This window comes from Motacilla alba, chromosome 18 (genome assembly GCF_015832195.1).
Source record: "Motacilla alba alba isolate MOTALB_02 chromosome 18, Motacilla_alba_V1.0_pri, whole genome shotgun sequence".
NCBI classification, from domain to species: domain Eukaryota; kingdom Metazoa; phylum Chordata; class Aves; order Passeriformes; family Motacillidae; genus Motacilla; species Motacilla alba.
The window spans coordinates 11,008,023-11,021,623 of record NC_052033.1 but is presented as its reverse complement, the minus strand read 5'-3'; the positions used below and the strand labels follow the sequence as shown (position 1 = coordinate 11,021,623).

The 13,601-nt window shown below is 66.5% G+C and overlaps 1 protein-coding gene across 1 annotated transcript in view; it reads left to right on the top strand.

Annotated features, from left to right (window-relative positions):
* The first annotated feature begins 1,862 nt into the window (after window positions 1-1,862).
* Window positions 1,863-13,601, top strand: part of SDK2 (sidekick cell adhesion molecule 2) — a 37,721-nt gene continuing 25,982 nt past the window's right edge. The window contains exon 1 of the mRNA XM_038157580.1: window positions 1,863-2,556. Coding sequence (XP_038013508.1) covers window positions 2,478-2,556 — 79 coding nt within the window. The 5' untranslated portion in view covers window positions 1,863-2,477. The remainder of the gene's footprint in view (window positions 2,557-13,601) is intronic.

Below are 13,601 nucleotides of genomic sequence, written 5' to 3'. Positions count from 1 at the left end.
GAGCTCAAAACCCCCTTTCGGAGAGGCCTTGGAGTCGTGTGATGTGGCTCACAGTGGTCTGTAGGGACGCGCTGTCACCATCCCCGGTGTAATTACGTGTCCCCAAATTGTAGGCTGGGTTGGGATTCTCAGTAAGGCTGGTGGAGGAGGGGGCCAAAACTCATGGGAGACGGGGAAACGCCCCGTGTGGGGCCGGGGTGACCCAGCAGCAGGGGGAGGACAGCCAGGCATCACCTGGAGTGTCCTCAGGGACACGGGTGGGTGGCAATGTGGGGCCACCGCTGCCCTCCCTGATCCCTGGGATGTGCCAGCAGCTCCAGGCTCTTCCGCACGCTCCCGGAGACAGGTGTGGTGTTACCTGCTGGAACTTGCTCCTGCTTGGAGGGGTTTGGGCAGAGGAGAGCTGGCACGGAGCGGGCAGGACCAGGAGGAGGACGTGCTCTGGCGGGCGCACTGATGTGAGGTCCAGACTCAATCAGTCTGGGTGACCGTGGGGAACCAGGTACCTGTGCAAGAGGGTAATAAACCTCTCACAGCTCAGCAAGATTAATGGTAATAACCATAAATCAGTGCTGGCACCAGGGTCACACCCGGATTTATGGCCCTGGAGACAGGAATTCCTGTTCTTCATGGAACAAAGCCCCGATCCTGCAGGGGCCTGGCGGCGTGCTGAGTGTTATTGTGGCTGCAGCGCGCGTGGAGGTGCCTGGGGAGCGGCTCTGAAGCCCCCATGGGGGCTGAGCTCACCCCTGGCAGGGCAGCCTCTCCCTCTGCTCGCTCCAGCCGGCAGCGGGAAACACCTCCCCGAGGGGTGAGCCAGGATTGCTGCCTCCCACAGCACATTGATCCCGTCATCTCGGCTGAGAATGCCAGCCACGGAGCTGATTAATGCCGGGGTGGGCAAGAGCCGGGTTATTGTTCAGTCTCTCTTCAAGAGGTCGATGGGAAATTTGGCAGGAGCTCTCCAAATGCGCAACGTGCGCACGAGGCGTTGTCCCCCCCAAGGGCTGTGCAGGATTTCCACGTGAGGGTTACATTGCAGTGGAAATGCACACCGGGGCCACCGGGGCGTTGTTGTATCGATGCCTGTGGGAGAGTGTTCCCTCCGTCGCTGCCCTGGTGTGACCCGGCCCTGCCGGGGCTGGCTCCAGGCTAATCTGCTCATGCTTTCGTTTCGCCCTGATCCTGGCAGGTCCCTTGGCTCAGAGGTGCCGTGTGTGCTCAGGAGGCTGATCCAGAATTCCGGATGGATATTTCCTCCTGTGCAGATGGTGCAGGTCCTTGGGTGTTAATGCTCAGTAGCAGCCGTGACTGAGCTGCTTTCCCCCACCTAATGCAAGGCACCGTGCTAGCAGAAAGCACAGACATCTTTGAAGGATGTGTGATCCTGTTGGGAGCTCTGGGCTCGAGGAATTGCGTGATCAGGCCTGATGAGGTGGCGTGTTGTCACGGAGGTGCTGCTGGGTCATCTCTGGGGTTAAAGGTTTCGTTGGGTTTTTTTGGGGGGGTTGTTTTTGAGAACCTTAAAACGTTTGCTCTGGTAATCCTGTGTCATTGAGTTCTGCCTTAGAGCTACCTGAGGGATTTGCTGCGTCCCCTTGGCAGGGGTCGAGCGCTGATGCTCCGAGTGCTGTCGGAGGGGCTGGGGCAGCGAGGGGTGGGTTAGGGTGGGAGCTGCAGACCGGAGCCGCTGTTTCCACAGCGGGGGCACGGGAGCGGGGGGGACCGGGGGCGGCCGGTGGGGACGCGCCCGCTCCCTCCGCGGCCGCTGGGTAGCGCTCGGGGCCGCGCCGTCTCCCCGCCTCCCCGGCTCGGGCTGCCCCCGGCTCCGCCGAGCCCCGCCGCCGCCGCTCACTCCGCCGCCGCGCAGCGCAGGAGGAGCAGCAGCGGCCGGAGCGCCGAGAGGGATCGGCGCGGCGCCGCCAGCCCGCCCGCCGCGCGCCGCCGGCGGCTCCGAGCGGGACCCCGCGCCGCCGCCCGCCGCTGCCGCACTTTCCCCCGCTCCGCGCCGGGGACGAATCCTCTCTCCGCCGCCCGGAGCCGCCTAGGAGGGGATGTCCCTCGGCAAGAGCTGAGCGCTGGGGAGGGGCCGCCCCCCGCCCCCAAACTTTTCGCTCGGCCCCGGAGCGGCGGGGACCCGGCCCCCATGGAGCCCGGGCGGGCAGGAGGGGCCGGGGGCGCGGCGCCCTGCGCTTCCCGTCCCCTTCCCTGACGCGGGGCGCAGCGCTCGGGGAGGGGCTCGGCTGCCGGCTCCGCTCCGGATTTGGTGGTCCCGGCTCCGCACGTCCCTGGGGAAGCTGCCGATGGTGGGGAGCTGCCTGCGGACCGCCTCCAGCCCCACGAGGAGCCCTTCACCCCGGCGCTTTCGCCTCCCCCTGAGCAGCGCTGCTGCGGGGATCCCTGCGCCGGAGCCGCCCGGATTATAAAGTCGGGGAAGTTCTCCCCCCGCAACCCCCCCAGCTTGTCTCGGCAGAGCCATGGCCCGGCTCCGGAGCTGGGGGCTGCTCTGCTTCGCCGTGCTCGCCCTGCCCGGCCCTCCGGGAGCCGGCGCCCAAGGTAAGGGGATGCGGGGGGCGGCGGGAGACGGGGGGACCCCGCGCTGCACCCCTCAACCGAGCCCATTGCCACCCCGGGCTGGGAGATCGGTGCGCCAGCCGGGGGATGGGAGCGAGGCGGCTCCGGAGCTCCTACCGGGGGAAGAGCGGCATCCGCGGTATTCGCAAAGCCTCCACGGAGCCAGGACTCGGGGCCCGCCGGTGCCGGCTGCAGCGCGGTGTCCGTGGTGGTTCAGGGGGACGAGCAGCATGGCTCTGCTCTGCCTCCCCCTTCCCCATAACTGCCCTCAGGCTGGGGATGGGGGGAACGTGTTGCTCTGAGCATGAGGTAGAGTCTGTGCTGGACCACCTTCGGGAGAGTCAGCAGCGCCGAGGGGTGAGCGTGGCCCATTCCCCCCGCTCCCCTCCACGCTACCCCCGCTGTAGCACAAAACCCGGGGTGCGAGTTTGGGGGATTCCCAGGGAGCAGCTCATACCCTGACGTTGATCCTGTCGACTTCCAGCCGCTGGTACGAGCTGGCAGGGGGCTGGGGGGGTCTGCACCCCCAAACCCCTGTGGGTGCCCGGGGCTCCCACTGCACCCCAACAAGCCCTGGGGGCTGCAGGGCAGGGTGAGCCCCTCTCCGCTGCTCGCCCTTGGGGCTCGGGCACAGCGCAGGCTGCTTTCGGCTGCGCCGCTAGCCCACAGGGATACAAAACCTGTTTGTGGCCCTTCGGGGTGCAGCTGGGGTTCAGAGGGGCCGGGGGGACCCTGTGGTCCCTTCCTGGCCCGGAGAGGAGGCTCCCGGCTGGCAGGGCTGCGGCGTGGCTGCCTCTGTCCCTGCGCTTGGACTGAGCAGATCCAGACGGGAAAGGGGGGGGCACAGCCGAGCGCAGCGCCGGGGGTCCTCACCCACGACATTTCTTGCCCTTGTTTGTGGCAGCAAGTGGAGCCAGAAGTCCCTGAGCGCTGCCGTGCTCCCGCTCCCCCTGAGCCTCCCCCAGCACCGCTATAATTTCTCAGTAATTAAGTTCAGAACATAACATCTAAAGCGGCAGTATATTATCCGGGCAGGCCCTGTGTGGGGAGCTCTGAAGGTCTCTTTGATTGATTCACTCCCTTGCCGAGTTTCTCTTCTCCTGGCTGGCGTCTCCGGCTGCCGGCTCCCCTGCGATCCGTTTGTTCCCTGCCCTCGGGACGGGGCTCCTGGGGTGACCCAGCCTCCTTCCATTTATCCCTGGGGCTGTGGGGTGGAGGATGCGGGGCTGCCTGTGCCCCGGCGCTCCGGAGGGGTGGGGAAGGGGCTCCGCTGCGCTCTCCTGGCGCGGGAGCCGAGCTTTGCGGCTCTGGCTCTCTGCGGCGCGTGTCACGTCCTCGCGGGCGCCGTGACATTGCTCGGTGCCCGGCGTGGCAGCGGCCACCAGCGAGCTGGACGTGCCGGAGGGATCATTCCCAAAGCCTGGCACGTGCCCGCCTCCCCTGCCGCGGGTGGCACTGGGGACACGCCAGCAGGGTCACCTCCCGGCTGCCGCGCCCGTGGGGTGCCGGCGCTCTCCGCTGGGATGGACGGGAGCGGGGTGATGGAGCTGGAACAGCGTGTCACAGGGCTCCTCCAGGCTCTGCTCTGTCCCCCCGCTGTGGGGCGGGCAGAGCTGGCAGTGAGGGGCAGCAGCGCTTCGTGCCAGGGCCATTGATTGTGGCAGCCAAGGAAAAAGGGATCAATCGGGGAGGGAAGGAGGAGGCGACGGCGCGAGACCTCCCCGGCCGGGGCGCAGGGGCCGCCCGGGCACGGGGTGAGGCACTTTCCTACCTGTGCTTGGTTAAAAGAGGCCCCTCGGTGCCCGTGAGAGACAGGAGGGAAGTTTAATTACAGCCCGTCTGTGCTGTGTAATTATTAATTACCCGTGGCAAAAAATAACTTATTGATTAGGGGCCTCGCGCTAATTAGCCGGAGCCCAATGCGGAGCTGGGGGAAGGCTCCGCCGGCAGCGCTGCCCGGGCGGGAGCTGTCGCAGTGCGACCTGTGCCGGGCCCGGGGGCTGTGCCAGGGCTGGGGGCACGGGCACCCCACCAGCAAAGGCCCCTTCGGCCGAGGAACAAGGCAATGAAGGGATCCCCGAGGGCCCCCAGCCCCCTCCCGCTCGCTCTTTGTAGATTTTCTGACACCCGGAGATGCAGTTTCCCCACATCCAGGGCTGGGAGCACGGCCTGGGACCCCCCGTGCTGGCACAGCACCTCTAATGGGATTGAGGAGCCTGCTGCCAGTCCCAGGAGGGATTTGGGCAGCTTAAGGTTCCAGACGGGATTTGGGGCAGGGGCCTGCCGTGGGCAGCTTCCACCAAAGAGGCTTATTAGAGGTGGCAGCAGGGGACTTCCAGCATCTTCTGTCCCCGTGCGTGCAGCCCGGGCACGTCTGCACACCCGGTGCCCTGTGGGGCCGAGCAGGACGGGGACAAGGACGAGCCCCAGCCCTTCCTGGGGACGTGAGGCCGGTGCCAGGCTCATGCCAGGACTTAGGAATGGGAGCTGCTGGCTCCTCTGTGCCGGTGGCACTGGGGCAGGAGGGGATGGCCCTGGCTCTCCTGTCCCTGCCAGCACTGCCACGTTCGCCGGTGGCCTCGTGCAAGGCACCGGCTCGGGAAGGAGAGTGGCTTTTAGGGGAGAGGAAGAGGAGATTAAAATTTGATGCTGCTTGGGAAGCCATTAGTGCCTGGGCACAGCGATGATGAAATTTTGATGACCTGATCACCGTAAGGGAGGGGGATAGGGTCCGGTCCCAGGCAGGCTGTGTCACTGTGCTGGTCCCTGAAGGTTTGGGGTGCCAGCTGAGGAGGAGGAGAACGGGCAGGACGAGAGCCGGGATGGAAACGGGAGCTCGTCCCCACCTCCGGCTGCAGCGCCGGTGGGCACGGAGAGCTGGCGGTGGCTGAGCAGCTCCTGTCCCGGTGCCATCCGGGCACCAGGGTGAGTGACAGCGTCGAGTGCCGCTCGTCCCTTAGTGACGGGGACGGGGCTGCGGTGGCATTTCCGCCCAGCGGGAGCGCAGGCAGGAGCTCCAGGAGAGCGGCAAGGAGGGAGCAGGCGGATGCTTGGCTGCTTGAGAACCTGGGAGAGCGCCGATAATTAAACCGCGAGGAGGGAGGCTGGCGGGTGCTGTGACGAGGGGTGACCCTGCCTCTGCCACTCCACGAGCCGCGTCCTTGTCCCCAGCCTGTGCCTGCGGCTGGCTCCTGCCTGGGGATGAGCTCCAGCCACGCTCGCATCACTGCAGGCCCTACACAAACTGCTTTGGGGCGCTTTGGTTGCAGCAGCAGCACAGGCAGTGCCCGGGGTGAAACGGCCCCTGGGGCAGCGCCGTGTGGGAGCAGGACCCGCTGCGTGGGTGGGTGGGTGGGTGGTGGAGGGTGCCTTCTCCTCGGAGCCCTCGTCACTGCCCCAAGCTCGTTAGCGAGTGGCTGGCGTGTGGCTGGGTGAGAAACGGCCGGGGAGAAATATGCTGCTGTCAGTGGTGATGTGATCGTGCTAACGAAGGGCCAGCCCGGCCCCCGCCGTGCCCGCGGCCGTGCCACGGCTGGTGGCTCCACCGCTGCCTCGTGGCACCGGGCCTCGGCCTTCCGAAGCAGCCGAGGAGATCCAGCAGCCCCGGGGGGCTGGGATGGCTCAGGGTGGGGGGCACTGGGGCACTGGGGCGCCCTGGGAGCTTCTCTGCCAGCGCAGCGGAGCGTGGCACGGCGCTGCTGGAGAGGCCGTGGCGCCAGGATCGCTCGGGTGTGCTGGTGATGCCAGGGACCGCGCTCATCCCCGCGGCTGCTGCTCGGAGCTGGGGTTCCCCCCATCCACGGGGGTGGATCCAGCCTCGGGACGTGTTCCTATCACTCTGCCCGGCCAGCAGGCAGGAATGTGCTGGCAGCAGCTCCCTGCTGTGCTGGCCGTGCTTGGCATCCCTCCCGCCCCCCTTGGCATCCCCCACACCCCGGGCACGCTGGCCATGCCACTGGCGTGGGCACTGCCCTCTGCACCCTCCGTGGGTGGCTTTGGGGACTCCTGGGGGTGCATTTCCCACCCGTGCTCGCAGCTTTGGGCGTGTGCCCTGCACCCCTCTCCCAGCGCTGCCTCACCTTGCAGCCCCTCTCCCCAGCCCGAGTCCCGGCACCTGCCTGTGCCCCCTCGGCGGCCCCCGCCCCACCCTCCCCTCGCCCCCAGCCCCGGGGGTGCAGGAATGCCTGCCTGGAAAGCCATGCCGGGCTCGGGTTGCCTGGGAACTGGGAAACCTGATCCCTGGGAACGGGGGCCGAGGGCAGGGGACATTCCCGGGCTGCAGCTGGTCCCCGGCCCCCTTTGTCTCTCGGCTCTGATGGGGCCCCCGGGAATGGAGACTTGGGGTTGGGGGCTCTCGGCTCGAGCAGGGCCATCCCCGGGGACACTGCGGGTGCTCCAGGGTGTCACCTTCCCATGTGATCAGTGCCACCAGGGCTGGGAAAGGGGACCAAGGCTGGCTTGGACAGGGCTTGGAGGAACCTCAAGGTGGGACAAGGGGTGGGACAAGAAGAGCTTTAAGCCCCTTCCAACCCGGGCCATGGCTCCCTGAAGGCCCCAGGACCAGCTGCTGCTGCGTGCCAGCAGCTGGGCATCCCGGCTGGCCACAGGCATGGCACGGTGGCCATCCCAGGAATGCTGGGCTCTCCGGTGCTGAAGCCACTCTCCCTCCCTGCCAGCCCTCATTGTCCCCACCGCCCCACCCCGAGCGTTCCGGGAGCTTCCCTCCAGCCTGGGCGGTGCAGGGAAACTGAGGCACGGGGGCAGGGGTGGTGGTGGGGACGGTGGGAAGGGGACAGGGGGGCTGGCTGGTGTCCCGCTGCCTGGTGGCACCGGGCGCAGCAGGAAGGGGACCAGGGCACACGTGAGCTGCTCCTTTGGCTCCCGTCCCTCTCTCCCTGTCCGTGAGGAAGCCCCGGGTGCGGGGAAGCCTTGATGACTTTGACCATTAGCAGAAGAAGCCGCTGAGCTAATTTTAGCCCTGGTAGCTAATTGCTTTCTGCACTGCTGGGTGAGCCCACAACCTGCCAGTCCTCAGCTGTCACCTTGAGCCCTCCCAGCTCCGCGCCCGGCGGCACCGAGGTCCTGCCAGGGCAGGGAGAGGGATGGGGGTGCTTCTGTGGGGTCGCTGGGCCCTGGAGGGGTTTCTCTGGGGCTTTGGAGTGTGGGGTGGGCCCTGGAGGGGTTTCTCTGGGGCAGCGGGGTGTGCAAAGCTTGGGTGCCTGGCAGGGTCCTGCCGCCTGTAGCTCGGAGCAGTGTCCCTCGTGCCTTGTGTGGAACGGGGACGTGTAACGTGGCTGTGAGGGGTGAACCCCCAGGGGTGGGACTCCTTCAGCTTGATGAAGGGAAATGCTGGCTTTGGACCCCCCTAAGTGGGAATTGCTGGATCCAGAGGACATTTCCCCAGGGCAAGAGTGAGGCTGGACACACACGTGCTCCCAGTTCCTGGCTGTGAGGTGGCCTGGGGCACTTGTCCCTCTGTCCCCATCCCGCAGGGCCGCCCCCCAGCACATCCCAGCTCTTTGGCTGGAACCCGGGGCACGGGCTGGGCACTGCTGGCGGTTGGTGGGGACATTTGTGGTTTGTGGGGACATTTGTGCTCCTTCCAGGATCCCGCGTCCCCCTGCAGGGAGCAACCGAGCGCTGGGTGCCGCGGGTGGCTGCAGGGTGGGACGCTCGGTGCTTCCCCCCCTCCTCTTCCTCCTCCTGTTCCTCCTTGCCTGGGCTTATCAGGGGTCAGGCTCGGAGCTCGAAGGGAGGTGATGGGTCCTGCATGGATCTGGCAGAGGGAGGTGATGGGTCCTGCATGGATCTGGCAGAGGGAGGTGAGGGGTCCTGCATGGATCTGGCAGAGGAAGGGGATGGGTTCTGCATGGATCTGGCAGAGGGAGGTGAGGGGTCCTGCATGGATCTGGCAGTCCGTGAAGGGCTGGTTGGGGATGGAGCAGGATGTGGGCACGGTGGTGGCTCCGGGCCCAGCGTGGGGCTGGGACAGACGGACTGACGGATGGATGGATGGATGGACGGCTGGAGGGGGCTGGGACCGGCGGACACAATAGCTCTGGTTTCAGCACCCCGCCTCCTGCGTGCCTGAAAAACAGCTGATGGCCGTGACGGGGATGAAATGGGATTAGCTGCTGCTGCCAAAGGGAGCGCGTCCTGCCCAGCCGGACAACGCTGCCGCCGTGCCCTGCGTCCCACCACAGCCCTGCCCCGGGCTCGGCGCTGTCCCCTGCCCTGCCTGTCCCCGGGGGGGACCTTCCAACCCTCCTGCGCTCCAGTATGGGTGCTGCACAGGCTCCCGGGGGTGCTGGACACCCCGGGGTGGCGTGGGGGCTTCCCGGTGCTGCGGCCGGAGCTCGGAGCTGTCCCACCCCAGCGAGCACCTGGAGCCCCGCAGCGAGAGGGAGAAGGGAACCGCCTGGCACGGAGGGCATTGGCAGGGTGGGCACCTCTGCCCTGGGCCCCCCGGTGGGTGCCGGGGACCCGCGGGGTGTCCCGGGGCGGGAGCCGCTGGCGGCCGCAGCTGCGGCGCTGCCGGGGCGTGCGGCGCCGCGCTCGGCGGAGCGAGCTGATGTTTATTTTGATAATGAGCTCGCGATGCATTCGCAAACTAATAAAATCAACTCATTAGGGTGGGATGTTTCACTCCCAGCTCTGCCGCCCTTGGGAAGCACCTGGGAGCGCCCGGCACCCGGCCCCGGCGGGGAGGGAGAGGATGGGCGCCTTCATCGCCTCCTGGGCTCCGCTTTCCTGGCGGGCAGCGGGGCTGGGCAGGGCGGTGGAAGCGAGACGCGTGCGGGGAGCGGGGCACGGAGCTGCCGGAGCCTTTCCCCGGGGGCGCCGGGGGAGTCTCGCTCGCTTGGCTTCTCCCCATAAGCTTCACGTCAGGCTGGAATCGCTGGCGCGGCGTTGGCTGGAAAAGCCCCTCCGGCTGGGAGAGCCACAAGTGTGTGAATAAACGCCGTGACCAGGGTTTGCTGCGCTGCCCTGGAAATCCAGGGCTGTCCGGGGGGGTGATGCCAGGCTGCCCGTCCTTCCCCCACCCCGCCAGCAGGGCTGCCTGGGAAGGAAATCTTCGGAAAAAAAAAGCTTTTCCAAGGAAAAATCATGCTCGCTGTCATGCTGCAGCTATTTCTGTTTCGAGTGAGCAATGCAACGACTAATTAATACTTAGGGGAAGAGATGTCTGGGCAACACCCCAGGAAATGGGCGAGCGCCCGGGGCCGCTGGCTCGGGGCCGGGCCGCGGGGAGGGGGACCCCGGCCCCCCGCGCCTCCATCCCGCCTGGCACGGCCGGGGGAGCTGGCGGAGCCTTTGCCACCCCGCGGGGCCGGCGACTCGATTGCGTCAGTGCCCTGGGAAGGGCCGAGCGGGGTTTTTCTTGTGGTTTCTCCCCTCCGCTTTGCTTCCCCCGCCGTTTTTCGGGTTGGGCAGCGCCGCCTCCTCGGGGTTCTCGGGGCCGGTCTGGGAAGCGGCTGTTCGTGTCTGTCTGTCCGTCTGCTGAGCATCCTGCGCGGCCCGGGGGGGTGGGACACGCGTGCCCCTGGCAGGAGGGACACCTCAGGCGCTGCTGTGGCTCCCGCAGGCCGGGCCTGTGGTGGCTTTGCCGTCCCACCCTTCACGGCCGCTGCGAGCCGGAGTTTCCTTCCAGGAATTCCTCGAGGATGCGCTCAGCGTGTTCCATGGGGCCAAAGCCGCCCTGGGTGTCACTCCTTGGGGTGGGTGACAGGGGACGCCCCCATGGGGACAGGGTCGGGGCTTTTGGGACCTCCGCCTCGCCTGGCAGCCGGGTGTGGAGCTGTTCCTGCCAAATCCGTCTGGGGAAGTGCTGGGAAGGGCTGGGAAGTGCCAAAGTGCGGACGGGGGATGCACTTTGACCCCTCTCCTGCCCGGGGAGCGCCCGGCTGCTGCTGCTGGGGGGGTCTGCAGGTGATGTCCGTCCGTCCTTCCCTTCCTCCGTGGTTTGGAGCCTCTCCCGGGAAAATCAGCCGCAGGATCCGGCCCCTCTAATAGCGTTGAGTCACTCTCCGGGTGTCCGTGACTCACGGCAGTGACCCAGATACGGCGGAGCTGCGTAATCGCGGGCTCCGGAGGATTTCTGCCGTCCGAAGGAGTTTGCTGGGGAAGGAGTTTAGTCCAGAGCCTGGAGCTCGCTCAACATCCCCAGCTGGGGACGGGGCTGTGCCCTGCGTGGGGACAGACTCAGCAGGACAACGGCTGTCCGTGCCACCTGCAGCAGGGCAGCCCTGGGGGCTGAGGGGGGCTCCTGTCCCTTGTCCCCTCTGGGCTGGGTGTGTTCCTGTCCCTTCTGGGCTGGATGGGCTCCTGTCCCTTGTCCCCTCTGGGCTCCTGTCCCTTGTCCTCTCTGGACTGAGGGGGCTCCTGTCCCTTGTCCCTCCTGGGCTGAGGGGGTTCCTGTCCCTTGTCCCCACCCCAGGGCTGGGTGGGCTCCTGTCCCCTCTGGGCTGGGTGGGCTCCTGTCCCTTGTTCCCTCTGGGCTCCTGTCCCTTGTCCCTCCTGGACTGGGTGTGTTCCTGTCCCTTGTCCCCCCTGGACTGGGTGTGTTCCTGTCCCTTGTCCCCCCTGGGCTGGGTGGGTTCCTGTCCCTTGTCTCTCTGGGTTCCTGTCCCTTGTCCCCCCTGGGCTGGGTGTGTTCCTGTCCCTTGTCCCTTCCAGCTCCTGGCATCTCCTCGCGCGTGGCTCTCCGTGCCCTGGGGCCAGCACAGGGATGGCACTCCGGGGTCCGCGGGGGCTGCCCGGTGCCTCGGAGCACAAAGCTCTTCTTGTCGCCCCCCTGCTCGGGGCTGGGCAGGCACAAGGCGGCCGTGTGTGTGCGTGTGTGTGTCTGTCTGTCTGTCTGTGTGTCTGTGTGGGTGTTTGGGGTTTCCCGGGAGGGAAATGTTGGTTTTTCCAGCGGCAGGGATGGGCAGGCACACAGCCCCGCTCTGTTCCCAGCCGTGGGGCTGAATCAATCCCTGTTTCCCGGCCAGGGCTGATGTTTCTCCCTTGGCTCCGGGAGCCGTTCAAGCCTCCCCTTACCTGGGGCGCAGCTGGCTGTGTCCCCAGTGCCACAGGCATGGGGACTGAGGGCTGTCCCGGGCCGTGGTGCACGGGAATCCTGGGGGGATGGTGCTGGCACGGCCCTGGCTCTGCTGCAGCGGGCAGAGGAGGGTTTGTCACCGGGTTTGGGACCTCTGATGGCCGGGGACATGGGCTGGGAGCTGCTGAGCTGTTGGGGAAGGGATTGCCAGGATGAGACTGCAGGGGAAGGGGGCTTCATCTCCAGCACCAGGAGATCCTAAGCCTTTTCCCACTTTTCCCAGCACCCCTGGTCCTGCGGGAGCCGGGGTCCCCCCTGCCCAGGCCCCCCAGCCCTGGAGGGGCTCACCCGGGCATGGTGAGGCTGCCCATGGCCCCCCGAGCCCGCCAAGAGCCCCGGCTGTGGAAGAGGAGCTTGTTATGGAGCCATCCTGCTTTTAATTAACAAATTAAAATCCTAGTTAACAATCCAGCCCCAGGGCTGTTGGAGGCTGGGAGAAGCTGGAGCGTTTGTTATGGAAACAGCAGTTAATTAACAAATAAATAAATAAGTGCGGGCCTGGAGACAGATGTGGGAGGAGGAAGGGGAGATGGCAGCGTGGTTGGGGTGTCCCACCGGGCTGGCCTGGTGGGATGCAGTGAGGGAGGAGGACATCCACCCATCCATCCATCCATCCACCCATCCATCCATCCATCCATCCATCCATCCATCCATCATCCATCCATCCATCCCTCCATCCATCCATCCATCCATCATCCATCCATCCATCCCTCCATCCATCCATCCATCCATCATCCATCATCCATCCATCCATCCATCCATCCATCCACCCATCCATCCATCCATCCATCCATCCATCCATCCACCCATCCATCTACCCATCCACCCATCCATCCACCCATCCACCTATCCATCCATCCATCCATCCCTCCATCCATCCATCCATCATCCATCCATCCATCCATCCCTCCATCCATCCATCCCTCCATCCATCCCTCCATCATCCATCATCCATCCATCCATCCATCCATCCACCCCTCCTCCATCTGGGTGAGCGCTGCCAGCCCCATTCAGAGCCACCGAGCGCAGGGGCCTCTTGGTGGCAGTGCCAGGGCAGATCTGGCCGCGCTCCACTTGCCAGGGCCACCTTGGCTGCCCGTGGGGCTCCTGCTCTCTGCCTGGGCTTTTCCTGAGCGCTGCCAGCTCCAGGAATCACCCCCACAGCCTCCACCCCCTCCCTGGCACCAGGAAGCGCCGGCACAGACCTCCAGCATGGATGGATGGGGTGTGACACGGCAGAACTGCCGTGCAGCCCGCGGGTGACACGCTGGGGACCGCAGGAGGAGGGGACAGCGCTGGGGGGCATCGCTGGGGGGCTGCTCCTGCATCGCCGTGCAGGGACTGCCGTGGTCCCCGCTGGTGTCACCTGTGCCCCGGCACAGGGCTGGGTGAGGGTCTGGGGGGCACTGGCTGCTGCCAGGGAGGGGCTGCTGAGGCCGTGGTGGCTCCCTGGCCGTGCCCTGCAGTGCTCAGCTGGGATCAGCCACAGGGATGTCACCGAGAGCCCGGGCGGTGGCTGCTGCCAGCGGGGATTGTCACCATGGGGGGCTGATGGGCCCTGTGGGGTTTGGGGTCACTGTGCTGCTCCCCGAGGAGCTGCGGGGTCACCTGGAGGTCTCACTGCCAGTGTCACAAGCAGGGGTGGCTGTGGGATGTGACCATTGTCAAAGGTTGGGCTGGCTCGGGGATGTGACCCAGTGTCACACGCAGGGGTGGCTGTGGGATGTGACCCAGTGTCACACACAGGGGTGGCTGTGGGATGTGACCCAGTGTCATGGGCAGGGGTGGCTGTGGGGACAATTGTGGGGATGTGACCCGGTGCCATGGGCAGGGGGGGCCGTGGGATGTGACCCGGTGCCACGGGCAGGGCTGGCTGTGGGGACCAACGTGGGGACGTGACCCCTCTGCCAGCCCACACCGGGGCCCT